Source organism: Artemia sp. Qi Xiang Cuo, chromosome 2 (genome assembly GCF_049724085.1).
Source record: "Artemia sp. Qi Xiang Cuo chromosome 2, ASM4972408v1, whole genome shotgun sequence".
Lineage (NCBI taxonomy): Eukaryota > Metazoa > Arthropoda > Branchiopoda > Anostraca > Artemiidae > Artemia > Artemia sp. Qi Xiang Cuo.
In genome coordinates, this window is record NC_142795.1 from 42,081,453 (window position 1) to 42,096,433 (window position 14,981).

Consider the following 14,981-nt stretch of genomic DNA (forward strand, 5'->3'; position numbering starts at 1 on the left):
AAAAAAATCCTGTTAAATATGGTTTATATTTTTACTTGAAACTTAAAACCCCCAAAGAGTAACAAATACATATCGTTCGAGAAAACTTACCTTGCCCTTTTTTCGTCTCGAATAAGGTTCTGAAATACTAAAGCAACTTCCCGATCAAAAGACCGAAGGCGCTCCCATTCAAGAGTTAGTCGACGGGATCCACTGACTTCAATGATTGGCTAAAAGCAAACCAAGTAAATTAAGTAATTTTAACAAATGTGAGGCTTGCATGTTCAAGTAGAAATAAAGCTGCAAGACTCGATATGGAGTAAACTATTACATATGATTTCAGCGATAGTAAATTATTATTTGAATTTTAAAATTATAGGGTATAACCTGAAAAACAAAAAAATTAACTTGCTTTCGATATGGAAAGATGAACTTATGTGTTGGAATAAAAATGTTTAACGCCAAACCCAAAAAATGCCGAATATTTCTTGCATTCAGGATACTGACTATAAATAATGTTTCAAATATGAGCTACTTAAGTTACGAAAATAGAACAAGAATCCAGATTAGATATTATTAAACTAAAATAAAAGTTACTATCAGAGTTTGACCCCAATTTTTGACAACATTCAGGAATTTGAAGTTAATTAAATATCCGACGTCGGATGATTGACAAGTGCTATGAATATATTTTGGGCCAAGTATAGCACAGATATCGAACTAAAACATATTACCAAAAGAAAATTATATTACTGACATCTACATTTCATCTTCTAAGAAAACACTATTATTTGCAAATGATGTTCCACAAGTACGGCCCATAAAGGCATCATCATCAAACGATAGCACATATTACAAGAAACCCTCACAGAATACCTGTGGGCAAAAAAATCAGAGTTTGCTCTTACTTACTTACTTACTTAAAGCTCTTGCTCGGCAGCGTCGCCAGCGTAGAGGGAACCAGTCGTCAGCGCCGTCAGTCTTCTCCAGAGTGGTCGGTTCAGGGAGAGGGTTGTCACTTCAGCCGGGTTGATGTTTCTGGAGGCGAGCCGATCACGGATGACGTCCGCCCATCTGGTGCGTGGTCTTCCCCTAGGACGCCTCCAGCCGTTTGCAGCTGGGTCGAAATCGAAGATGAGCCGGGCGGGTGTTTGAGCAGGCAGACGGAGCAGATGACCATACCAACGCAGCGAGCGAGACTCAAGCTGCTCGGACAGGGGTGGGAGTTTGAAGGACCTGAGGATTTCTGAATTTCGTACCCTGTCGGGCCATCGGGAGCGTTCTATTTTTCGGAGGTGTTTCGTCTGGATGGCATCTACCTTCAGCGTCTGTGTCTGAGTCAGCGACCAAGTCTCAGCAGAATAGAGCATAATGCTGGCAACCGAAGCAGAGCATATTCGTGCTTTGGTGAGACGGCTGAGCCATTTTGGCAATCACAAAAGGCGTCCTCGGAAAAATCAACTTTTGGCAATGTTCTTCATGAAGAGTAAAGATGCCAACATGACCAATTTCTGTTACAATTTAATTGCGAGTAAATATTGGAAACTTAAAGGTACATAGTTAGACAAAAATAGATTTTGAGTTTTCTTGCTTTTATTATTTAACACAGAATAAAAAGCATAATGGGATTGCAAAAATTCCCACGGTCTTTTGTTTATTATAGTGCAGTAAGTACATTATTCAGCCTCAGCATGTGGAATTTATGTTACCACCTATATTTTGTCTACCTTAGAAGCTAACCCCGATAAGTCCCTGAATACTTGAGTGCATTTAAAGTAGTTAATAGAGGCACATTTGAGGTGTTGTTTTATTTAATAATACTGAGACTACTACTACTAACAGCTCACAGCAGCAGCAAGTTGCATGAACCAAACACAGCTACACACACTCCTGCTCCGCCCAAATCTATTCAGATCCTCCATCTTTAAACAATTCTAATGAATTCCAATTTCCCTTAGATCTTTCCTTAGTACCTACTTTCACCCCATTCGGGGACGAACTTCTTTTCGTTTGACCCTTGATAATTGTCCTAAAAGGATAATTTTTATCAATCTATCATATTTCATCCATGGAACGTGTCCCAGCCATTTCAACTTTTCTCTTATTATAGCCCAAGCTAGATATAACCAAATTTTTCGTACAGCTTTCTGTTTGAAATACAGTTAGTCAGACGGGTACCTAAAAGAATCCGCTGACAGTTCCTCTAGAAATCATCTGGCATATCCTCCTCCGTCTTTCGGAGCGCCCATATTCCAGAACCATAATTGACCACTGTCATCACTGTAGCTTCCGATATTCCAATCTTAGTTCGCAGACTAATCTTCCTATCAACATAAATGCTGAAATCACGAGGAAAATCACACAGTGATTTTGTTTTGAATCTTTTTTCTTTTTAATTACATTAGAATAGTTTTTCACTAGTACTACATCAAATCAAATCCCAAAAGTATACTTAATCTGATTTGTGGCAAACCCTTCCCTCTTTCTTTTCACTCCCTCAAACTCAAAAATAACATAAACTCTTATCCCTCCATCTAACTCGATGAAGCCTACCTCTTGTCAAAGATTGATCAACAAATGAAAATGTATTCAATAATAATAGTAATAAAACATATGCAGGCTAGAATTCAAGATTACGCAGGTCTCTCTTTCCCTTTTTTTTATCCTTCAGTATTTCAAGAATGGCTAGAACAAGTAAGTTCAAGAATATTAAATTGTTAAGATATGTACAAAGAGCAACAAAAAAAAAAAACAGTATTTGTCTGAATACTTTTCTTACTGTAAAAGCAATATCAACTTTAAAAAAGGTACTGTAAATATTTTATAATTGAAAATTAGTATCTTGCAGCAAATAAACCAGCACACTGGGCAACTTCAGCACTACTATGCGCATGATGACGTTTCATTAGATTCAGGCCATCGATCTCTAATCAACCCCTATAACAAGGTAGATGCTTCATCTTCTGACAGAAAGGACGAACAAGGGAGGGCAGAGGGGTTTAAGCCTCCCTTAAAAATAAGACCAAAAATACACAATAAGTACAAGATTTGTAACACATGGGAAAAATATGGCAGATTTTCTGGAAAAGCAAAAACAAACATTTTTCCTCAAAAAAAATTCTTACGGGAGTTATTGTTTTCAAGTGCAATTTTTCCCCCGATTTTTTTTTACAGCCAAAATGAGTTCTAGAATTAAAACAATGTCTAAACATATAAAAAGAGGATTGAATGAAATTGAATATGAGACAGGTGAAATATTCATAATCCAGGCTTTAGTGCATGAGCACCACAAGAAAGGTAGCCAAAACAGCGCTCCGGCAAGAGAGGGATTGAAAAGTTTTTTTTTTACTAAGGAAATATTACATTCTTTTTACATTTTCCAAAATATTACAATTTTTCATCTTCCAATGGAGACTAGTACCCCTCCCCCCTATGTACGCCCCTGCTTCAGTGTGGGGTCTCTAAGAAATAAGAATAGCGCCTCACAAATTCGGGGGACATAAAAGAGAAATTCCCCCAGGAGGGCCGTATCCAGGATTTTTTTTCGGGGGGGGGGGGGGTTGCACAAAAAAAAACACCAAAAATTTATTTATATCCATTATTGTTACGGTTTCACGAGTCAGACAAACATTTCGAGGGAGGGGGGTCAAACCCCCTAATCCCCCCTGGATACGGCCTTGCCCCCCGGAGTTATTCAGAAAGCCTCTGGAAATAAAAAAAATAGATAAAAAAAGCATTGCTCAAAAAAGAATCAAAATTGTTTTTCGTATTTCACACCTCCCCCCCCCCCTCCCATGTTTTTCTTAGAATACCGTATTTCGCCCCACATATAAACTTTGGTTGAATGAATTTCTTAATTTATTTGATTAAAGTAACATAACGCGTAAAAATGATTTTGGTATGATTATTCTCCGAATAAGTCTTAGGATATCTGAGTTAAAAATTACAAACCTGGAGTACCCAGAAAGGTTCTGGACTAAAACTTTGAATAGCATCATGTCTAGAAACACAGAAACCAAGAGTAGGCGTTTGACAGGGACCATATGAGATCAGAGTTGAGTCTAAATTGCCATACTTATCCTGAAATTAAAATTTAGTATCTTCAGCACTGAAAGTCTTCCCTTTTCTTAATAGATCAAAAGAGAATGAGGAACGAAGAGACCAAAACATAAATAGAAAAAACGGTATTAAGAGTTAATCACAGGTATTTCTTACATAAAATCTGTCTCTCAGAAAGAATGTAGCAAAAGGTTACTCAAACCGTTCTTGAAACTAGAAATCTTAAAAGACACGTCAATTTTGACCTAGCTCACTCTTGCTCTTAGCCCTCGTTTTTTTTCAGCATATTTAGGCTGTAAGACACCAAACAGCACTACAGTATAAGATCGTAGGTTTATAAATTTGACAACCTCCCCCTCCCCTCCCCTCCCCTTAAAAAAAAGCCTGATATGATTATTTTCCGTAACGTTCTGTGTACAAAAAGCGACCAGTGCCAATAGCAATCAAACTCTAAAAAATGAATGAATGAATGAACTTTTGTTCCCCATCATATATAAAGGAAAACGATGGAGCATAGAAAAAGAAGGAAAAGGAAAACTAAATTAACTGCAAAATAAAAGAACAAATTCAAATAAATACATACAATAAGGTGACTAGAAAAACATACAATTAATTAGGCTAAAAGTTATCAATAAAAAGTACCTAGCATAAGAAAATTTACAGAAACCAAGAGTAGGCGTTTGACAGGGACCATATGAGATCAGAGTTGAGTCTAAATTGCCATACTTATCCTGAAATTAAAATTTAGTATCTTCAGCACTGAAAGTCTTCCCTTTTCTTAATAGATCAAAAGAGAATGAGGAACGAAGAGACCAAAACATAAATAGAAAAAACGGTATTAAGAGTTAATCACAGGTATTTCTTACATAAAATCTGTCTCTCAGAAAGAATGTAGCAAAAGGTTACTCAAACCGTTCTTGAAACTAGAAATCTTAAAAGACACGTCAATTTTGACCTAGCTCACTCTTGCTCTTAGCCCTCGTTTTTTTTCCAGCATATTTAGGCTGTAAGACACCAAACAGCACTACAGTATAAGATCGTAGGTTTATAAATTTGACAACCTCCCCCTCCCCTCCCCTCCCCGTAAAAAAAAGCCTGAGATTATTATATTCCGTAACGTTCTGTGTAAAAAAAGCGACCCGTGCCAATAGCAATCAAACTCTAAAAAATGAATGAATGAATGAACTTTTGTTCCCCATCATATATAAAGGAAAACGATGGAGCATAGAAAAAGAAGGAAAAGGAAAACTAAATTAACTGCAAAATAAAAGAACAAATTCAAATAAATACATACAATAAGGTGACTAGAAAAACATACAATTAATTAGGCTAAAAGTTATCAATAAAAAGTACCTAGCATAAGAAAATTTACATAATTTTCAAAAAAGGGAGGAGGCAACCCCAAAAACGGGACCGATTTTGATAAAAGTTTACATAGTCAAATTCAGTACATCTGACAACACCGTAACAGAGGGGATGCGTTTTTATTATACTACTTTTTATTCAACTACTTTCTTTAATTATACATAATTCAAAAGAAAGTTCGCTGCATTAATAATAATACAAAAATATTATTCAGGTAAAAAATTTTACGAAGAGAAAAAACACTGGAAAACAATTTTCAGGTGTAACCAATGATGGCAAATACCTGTAGTTTGAACAAGTTCTGTTTACTAAAGCCAATAAGCGATCGCTAATCGACAATTTAGACATCAGCAGTTTTATTTTAGAACTATTTATGCAGGCAAGAAAAGGAAAAATATCTCATTGGCCTAACAAGCCAATAAAACCGGTGTCCTCAGCTTCGGAGGGGTGTAAATCAGAGTGTCTCACTACAACCACATATATCACATAGGCCCTCTTGAGTTAACGCAGCCGATGAGTCTATTCGTGATTTGCTTCTTCTTTAAATGAGCAACGCTGATCTTCCCTGGTTTATATCTATGTGGCTCCAATTTTTAGTTAATATATATTTAATCTAGTTACCATTTAGTCGTTTCCAAAGCAAATTGTACATCTCGCTTCTCGCAGCATCACATTCTTGAGCAAAAGCAAAAATGCCGTTTTGAGATCTTTGTGGGAGCGAATATTCCTCAAGCACTTGAATTTTCACATTAAAGGGGCGTTCACAAGCGTGTCTAGCTAGAATCCTATGTCTAGACACGTGTCTAGCCAGAATCCAATGTCTAGGCAACGACCGTTCACAAGTAAAATTCGACGTTTAGCTAGATATGCTAGACAAGGTACTTGGCTAGACATTGAGTTCTAGCCTCTAGAACTCAATGTCTAGGATTTTCGATTACAAACAATCAGAATGTGTCAAGATCCACTATTTTCATCATTTTGTTTACATTTGTAAACTGAAATTTAATTTCTGTGTTCTAATTAATTGTTTTTTTCATTTCAGGCAAATATGCAAACCAGACATAATAATGAAGCACACTAAGGCAATTGTTTTGCTTTATCTCATCCATTAGCTTGTGACAGTAAAAATAGGATTATAATATCTGAAAGTTTTGCCTGCATAAGCTCTGTTGATTGGCTAGAAATGACACTTTGAAACTAAATTTGCAATTTTAGCTACGCACCGAATTTTACTTGTGAACGGTCGTTGCCTAGACATTGGATTTTGGGTAGATACTTGTCTAGACATGGTATTATAGCTAGAAACGCTTGCGAACGCCGCTTAAAGAAACTAGTGAAAATTGCTAGAAACTAGTAAAAATATAAATGTTTTTACTTTCATAACTTTAATAAATAAAATAATATTAAGATTTTGATTACTAAATATCAGTATATGTATATTAAACTGACAATTCACATTCATTTGTATTTTTTTCAGTAAAGTGCAAGTTAAGTTCTGGCCTTGGGAAGGCATAGGGGTTTTGATCCCTACTCATGTTAATTTCTACTCGTTTTGAGTTTGACTCGGTTATTTATTATAATTTCTGTTCGTTTTGGGTTTCATTTATTTATCGATGCTGATTTGTGGTAGTTTCACGCTTGGTAGATTATTTGATTTTATTTTTTGCTCATTTTTGGTTTAAGGGAGTTCTTTACTTTTCTTTGAAAAACTTTTTGTGGATTTTTTTTTTTTAATTAATTTCTGTTCATTTTATATTGACATAGTCTTTTCAGGGAAAAAGAAAATAATAGTTTAAATCTTTTCTTTTTTTTTAAAATTTATAGTATGGCCTGCTATTTATATGCCGAAGAAATTTTTTCATTGATTTTTAATAGCATACATCTTTTTTCAAATTCCTACATGAATATTAGTGCAGCGTTTAGTTTCATCTGTTCTCAAGTTGGATAGGAATAGAAAACTTGATAAAATCCGCAAACAAATTGTTTACTTTATTTCAAAGTTTGGATACACTTACAATATTTTGAGTTGGTTAAAACTGAAGAGCAGAAGTGGCTCCAAAAGTTTGAACCCAATACCCTCAGTCGTTCTTAGGATACTGCTGTGATGCCTTATTGGGAATTAGCATTAACACAGTGCATCTTAATTTAATCTTAAGGCAACATTTAGTTTTTAAACATAATGGGCAAATGGGAGGGTGGGCGTAGGAGGGGGACTAGTTGCCCTCCAATCACTTTCTACTATTAAAAAGAACATTAGTCCTTGTTGGGGCTCCACCCCTGTTTCTTTTCCTTTCAGATAAATGACCTGTTTTCGTTCTAATTACATTTGCGTAGATTTGCCTATATATAATTTTCAATGACAATTTAAAAGTCTCGTTACTAAGCCATAGTTGTTTTGCAATAAGTAAGCTTTGAACCAAGTTCTATTTTTGTACATGCTGGTTTTGAGTCATTGAAAGATAAAACTAAGAGGTAGAATTGGTTTTGAATGGGGATTGAGATGATTGGCTGGGCCAAGCGAAGGTCCACCCCTATGAACAGTGCTGTAAAGATTATTATTTTTGAATTAGTCTGCGTTTAGACCCCGTTCGGGATAACATATTTTTGTGTTATTATTGTGACCGTTTGAAGAATACAAGTAAGGTATTTTCTGCAAACTGTGTACTAGTTTCCGGAACCCAGGCAGGGTAGGAATAGCGTTACGAGATTTCTTCATTATTATATTGACATGGGGGGTTTGTTACCTCCAAAGAGAGAGTTAGAGATTTTCTAGCCGTAACCCAAGGCGGGTGCATTTGGCTTTAGAAAGTGGCCATTTGACCACTTGATCGCGTTATCGTACCCTGCGACAGGGTATACTGTAAATAGGGTAGTACCAAACCCGATATTTGCAGAACCGGTGTGGTAGACGCGGCATCACATTATAATTTGGGGCCAGGGCTTTCCCCTCCAATAAGCGGTGACACCCGTATATTACCACGCCAGTGGCGTTGTGGCCTACCGGTATAACACTGGTGGCTAAAATACCACGAACAGTCCTTTCTATTTTCAATCGAATGAGCCCTTTCCGAAGTTTCTACGACAACTCCTTCGATACGAACTGCCCTGGTTTAAACAACAACAACAAAATAATAATACATTGTACCCAGATCGATCTTTACTATAAAAATGCCAAGCCGTCCAATCACTTTCGACAATTAAAAAGGGCACTAGCCCTTTCAATTTCCAATCGAATGAGCCGTTTTTGAGTTTTTGCGACAAAGCTTTCTATAAACACATTACATTCGCCCAGGACCTAACTTACAACCCTTGTTCTGAGGATTGTGGGGGGGGGGGGGGAGGGTTGTCTTCCTCAAAAACCTAATTTCCAGAACTTTTAACTACGTTGAACAAAATGAATATCTCAAAATTTTGATTGGGTGTGTTTTGGGAAATGGTGGGCGTGAGAGGGGGGTTAGTTGCTCTTCAATCACTTTCGACTATTACAAAGGCCTTTACCCGTTTCGATTTCAAATCGAATGAGCCCTTTTTGAAGTTTCTACGACAACTTTCTATAAAAACCTCATATGCCCCAGGGCATAACTTACAACCCTTGCCCTGAGGGCTGTGGGGGGGGGGGTGTCATCCACAAAGACATAATTTCCAGAACTTTCAACTACGTAGAAAAAAATAGCTATCTCAAAACTTTGATTGTATGTGTTTGGAGAAATGGTGGGCGTGAGAGGCGGGTTAGTTGTCCTCTAATCACTCTCGACTATTAAAAAAGGCACTAGCCCTTAGAATTTCCAATCGAATGCACCCTTTTCCAAGTTTCTACGACGAAGCTTTCAATAAATACCTTATATGCCCCCAGGGCAATCCCTTGCCCTGAGGGCTCTGAGGGGGAGGGTTTACCATCCTCAAAGACCTAATTTCCAGAACTTACAACTACGTTGAACAAAATAGCTGACTCAAAATTTCGATTGGATGTGTTTGGATAAATGGTGGGCGTGAGACGGGGCTTAGTTGCCTTTCAGGTACTTTTGACTATTAAAAAGAACACGATCGCTTTAAAGTTACTATTTGATTAGCCTTTTTCAAGTTTCTATGACAAAACTTTCAATGACAACCTTATATTTCACCAGGGCATAACTTATAACACTTGCCCTGAAGACTCTGGGGGGAGTGTCTTGCTCAAAGGTATAATTTTCAGAATTTTCAACTACGTTGAACAAAATGGCTATCTCAAAATTTTGATTGAATGTGTTTGAGGAAATGGTGGGTATGGAAGGGGTATTAGTTGCCTTCCTATCACTTTCGACTATTGAAAAGGGCACTAGCCATTTCAATTTCCAATCGAATGAGCCGTTTTTGAAATTTCTATGACAACGCGTTCTATAAGAACTTATATGTCCGCAGGGCATAACTTAAAGCTCTTGACCTAAGGGATGTGGGGGGTGTGTCACCCATAAAGACATAATTTTCGAAGCCTTCAACGACATGGAACACAATGCGAATCTGAAATTTTCGATCGGACGGCTCTGGGGAAAAGTAGAATGTGATAGGGGGATGAATTACCTTCCAACCATTTTTTATTATAAAAAAGGACACTAGTACTTTCAGTTTCTAATGGAATGAGTCTTTTTTTAAGTTTTTATGACAGCGCTTTCTTCAAAAACCTTATATGCCCCCTGGGCATAACTTAAAACCCTTGCCCTGAAAGTTGTGAGGTAGTATCCTCCTCAAAAACATAAATTCCATCTAGAAATTAACCAAGCAGAATAAACATGCCGTTTAAAAAATTTTGATTGGATGTGTTTCGGGAAATGGTCGGTGTGGAAGGGGTGTTAGTTGCCTCCCGATCACTTTCGACTATTAAGAAGGGCACAAGCCACTCCAATTTCAAATTGAATGAACCCTTTTCGAGGTTTCTTCAACAACTTTTTCGATACAAAGTGCCCTGGTCTAAAGGACAAAATAATAAATAATACATTGTGCCAACGTTCTTATATGTCCCCAGGGCATAACTTAAAACCCTTGCCCTGAGGGCTGTGGGGGAGTGTCCTCCTCAAAAACATAATTTCTATCTGGAAATCAACTACGCTGAACAAAATGGCTATCTTAAAATTTTGATTGGACGTGTTTGGGGAAATGGTGGGCGTGGAAGGGGCGTTAGTTGCCTTCCAATCACTTTTGACTATTAAAAAGGGCACTAGCCATTCCAATTTCCAATCGAATAAGCCCTTTTCCAAGTTTCTACGACAAATCCTTCGATACGAAGTTCCCTGGTATGGAAAAAGAAAAAAATACATTGTGCCAACATCGTTCTTTACTTAGGCAGTGCGATTGCGCTGTCTATGATACATCTCAGCAACCTTTGGTTTTTGGCAAGCCGATTTGTTGTATGAACTGTCCAAGCAAAACTTCCAGTTGAATTTGTTTTTTGTTACTGTTACAATGGCCTTGTTTAAAAATGCAAACTAGGCGTATTTATTCACTTTATTTATTTGTGACGAATATAGGCTCAAATCAAATCAAAATCTCCTTTATTTCAAAACGCTTACACGGTCGGCTTACACGCGCTCTTATAATTAGTGCTTTCACAATATTTGTAGCCATGAATATATAATGAGTCGGAGGTAATTTGCTTGAGATTGTCTGTGCAGGATTTCGACTCTTGTTGATAGAAGAGCATCGCCAAGTGCTTAAAACCATATTGTGACCAAGATGAACCCAGGATTGCACAAAGCCTCCATTCATGGACTTCCCAGGGGCTTCTCGCTGTCCGGTTCTAAGCTGGCTTAAGCACTTCGGTATAGACTTGAGAAGATATGTGATCCCCGTCCTGCACTGGTATCCAAGATCATTGCTTTTCCTGAGGCCAAAAGAATTTCAGATACTTAAAGAACATCAAAATTAGAACTTTTAATGTTATAACGTTAAATAATGACCGTGGTATCAGCACTTTCAATGATAAATTCACACGATTCACATTGGGCTTCTTAAAAATTGTGTCGACTTCTTTGTCGGGAGTAGGATGCCTAAAATCAGAGGATGTATAATTTGTTTACTCAGGCAGGAAGGATAGGGTACATAGACAGGGAATAGGGCTCATGATCAATAAGGAAGATGCCAAGTCTTGTTTAGGCTGGGAAGATATTAATAATAGAATACTAATTGCTCATTTTTTGACTAAAAAGTTCAGGGTATCAGTTACAGTAGCATATGCCCCTGTAGAACCGACTGACGGAGATACTAATGACTCAGATGAATTTTACTTACAGTTACAGGAGCAAATAGACAGCGTCCCACGTAGAAATATGATGTTTTTACTAGGAGATTTTAATACCCAGGTCGGTAGAAATAAGGATAGATGGTATCCTAGCCTAGGTAAATTTGGTGTAAGAAAAGAAAACAGTAATGGATACAGACTTTTGCAATTTTGTAGGTATAACATGGTGTTTGGTCATAAAATGGCTCATAAGTTAACATGGTATACACGTGATGGTAAGACAGCAAACCTTATTGATTATGTTGTAGTATACCGAAGACTGGCAGGATCAATACGAGATACTAGGGTATATAGGAGTGCTGTTATTGATGTTAAAAGTAAAGATCACCATCTAGTAGTGCCAGGGGTTAATTTAAAGCTGAAATTTCGGAAGGATAATTACCTCCCAGGAAGTTATGATGTTGGTAGACTCCAGGATGAAAATCTGGGAGAAACTTTCCAGGAACAGTTGAATAATAAACTTGAGGGTTTGAAATTAGACAATGTGGAAGATAGTTGAAATAATTTTAGGCAAAAAAAAATTGATGAAGTTGCTGAAGGTGTCGTAGGGAAGAAACCTAGGACTCCAGCTAAGAATATTAGTTAAAAAGCTTTATGTTTAATAAAAAGGAGTACAAGAATTATCTGAGTGATAGATCATATGAAAACAAAAAGAATGTAAAGAAAGTGGAGAAAGCATTAAAATATGAACTAAGGAGGTGTGAAGTGGAGGCCATGGATAAAATTGCCGAGGATGAAGATACAGCCAGACGGCATAATAGTAAAATATTGTACTGGCATGTTGATAAATTGAGAGTGAGTAGTCAATCCGGACTTGGCCCAGTTAAAGATAGGAATAGGGCCACAATTAGCGATAAGGAAAGAATTAAAGAGAGATGGGAAGAACATTTTGAGAATTTGCTAAACCGAGATAGAGTTGCAGGAAAAGATATAGAGGAAAATGAAAAAGATGTGAAGGAAGACTTGTTTTGTGAGGAGGAATTAGCGACAGTACTAAAAGGATTAAAAAATAATAAGGTTCCTGGTGCTGATAATAAATGAGTTTCTTAAATATGGTGGCTCTGAGGCTAGAAATAAGTTACTGAAGATTATGAATATGATTTTTGAAAAAGGGGAAGTACCTAACGAATTTAGGAAAACCTTAACTAAGCCACTTTACAAGAAAGGTGATAAAAGTGAGTGTGGTAATTATCGAGGCATTAGTCTGGTCCCTGTAGGTAGCACATTACTTAGTAATATGATACTTTTTAGACTGAGAGATGCCGTAGACAAAGTTTTAAGAGAAGAACAGAGCGGTTTTAGAAAAGGTAGAGGACGTGTCGACCAAATTTTCACTCTTAAATTAATAATTGAGAAGTGCCTGAGTTGTCAAACACCTTTGGTCCTCAGTTTTATAGATTGCGATCAAGCGTTCGATTCTTTTGATAGAAGAGCTTTAGTAAAAGTTTTATCCTTGTATGGTATACCAGATAAATATATTAAAGTGATTAGCGCTATGTACGAGAATAACACTGTTGCGGTTAAGGTAGGAAATTAGGTTAGCAGCTGCTTTTGTATTAAATCAGGAGTTAAGCAGGGTCGTGTTTCATCCCCTTTATATGGATTATTTTGATGGACTTTTTCTTAAGGAGCACAGGAAGGGCAATGGGAGACCACGGAATCAAATGGGGAGGAAAAGTCTCCTGGATTTAGATTATGCTGATGATTTAAGCATCCTAGATGAATGTGTGAGCAAAATGAATGAGCTTTAAGAGGTTTTGCGAGCTCAGGGTGCTAGGATAGGTTTGAAAATTAATGTTAAGAAGACTAAGTCACTAAGGCTAGGAATAGGTGAAGGTGAAAAGGTGACGTTGGGTAATGAAAAGATTGATCTGGTGGACAGCTTCACTTACCTTGGTACCATTATTAGTAAAGATGCTAAAAGTAGAATAGCCAAGGCTCAGGGTGTTTTTCCACAGTTAAAAAAAAGTTTGGGAGAATAGGAAATTAAGTCTGCGAACCCAGATTAGAATATTGGAAGCAACAGTGATGACAGTGGTCAAATATGGCTCTGAAGCATGGGCACTCCGAAAAGCGGATGAAGATTTGCTAGATGTTTTCCAGAGAAATTGCTTAAGGATTGTTCTGGGTACCCGGTTGACTGACCGTATTTCAAACAATAGGCTGTACGAAAACTGTGGTTCAATACCGTTCTCAAGGGTTATAATGAAAGAAAGGTTGAGGTGGCTAGGGCACATTGTGTGGATGAAGGACGACAGATTGCCGAAGATTGTTCTTTTCGGCCAACCGTCTAGGGCTAAACGGAAAGCGGGTCGTCCTCGTTTGGGGTGGGGGGACGTCATAAAGAAAGATTTAAAGGAAATGGGAACTTCGTGGGAGGGTGTAAAAGGAATGCTTTGAATAGATTGGGACGGAAGAGGAGCGTGTGTAGCTGTGTTGGCCTCAGGCAGCTTGGTGCTGCGGTGAGTAGTTAGTAGTAGTAGTAGTAATAGTTGCTTTCGATCCGAGAGAAACTGGCAACGATTCAAACTAAAGCAGGGGTGATACTATACCTTCTAACTAACTTTTCGATGAGTTTACTGTGGTTGATCAGGCCGAAAGCTTTTTTCAAATCTATTGGTATGAGGTCTATCCTGTAGCTCGAGTTGTCTCGGTTCTTGAGGTTTTTGCCCAGAAGTCATACCAAATATTTAGCTGTTGGGTTCTTAGGAAGACTAACAAACTGCTTTGGATCTACCTTGCTGATGATTTTTTCCTTTGGACAGGAAGAGGACTTTCTTGTTGGCTCTGCTAAATATCGATGTAGGAGTGATTAGCCAAAATCCAGGGATGCCATTAGGTGCGTCTTTTTTAGGTATAGGTGTCACATATCCTATCTTCCATAAAGAGGGGAAGTTGCCAAAAATGGTGATGTGGTTGAATAAATTTGAAAGTGGCTGACTAAGTTCGTCTGGGAATGCTTTCATGATTTGGATTGGGATATCAATTGGCGTGACGCTTGTTCGTTTTAGCATTCTAAGCTTTTTGGTCACCATTTCGGCTGTTATTGTTGAGATGTCCTGATAGTCTGGAGTTGGATGTGGTATCTCATCTGGGCACAAGGCAAGTAGGATTTGTACAATACTAGCCAGGTGGTATCATTCGGTATCTGTATCATCCAAGTTGAAATCGACACACTTAGTTTCTTTTCCTACGAGTCTTTTTAACTTCTTTATACCACTGTTGGGGTTTGGATTGGAAAAAATCATTTACTTTACCTTGATAGTAGTCTTTTGCAGCCTGGCGTGTCAGTTTGCGAATTTTGTTC

At 37.6% G+C, this 14,981-nt stretch overlaps 1 protein-coding gene across 3 annotated transcripts in view; it reads right to left on the reverse strand.

Moving 5' to 3' along the window:
- LOC148955247 (DNA topoisomerase 3-beta-1-like) overlaps window positions 1-14,981 on the reverse strand; it is a 95,248-nt gene that overhangs the window by 55,032 nt on the left and 25,235 nt on the right. For all 3 annotated transcript variants that reach the window (XM_089108122.1, XM_089108121.1, XM_089108120.1), the window contains exons 5-6: window positions 3,931-4,059; window positions 91-209 (exon numbers count right to left, since the gene is read on the reverse strand). In XM_089108122.1, the coding sequence (XP_088964248.1) occupies window positions 91-209; window positions 3,931-4,059 (248 nt within the window). The remainder of the gene's footprint in view (window positions 1-90; window positions 210-3,930; window positions 4,060-14,981) is intronic.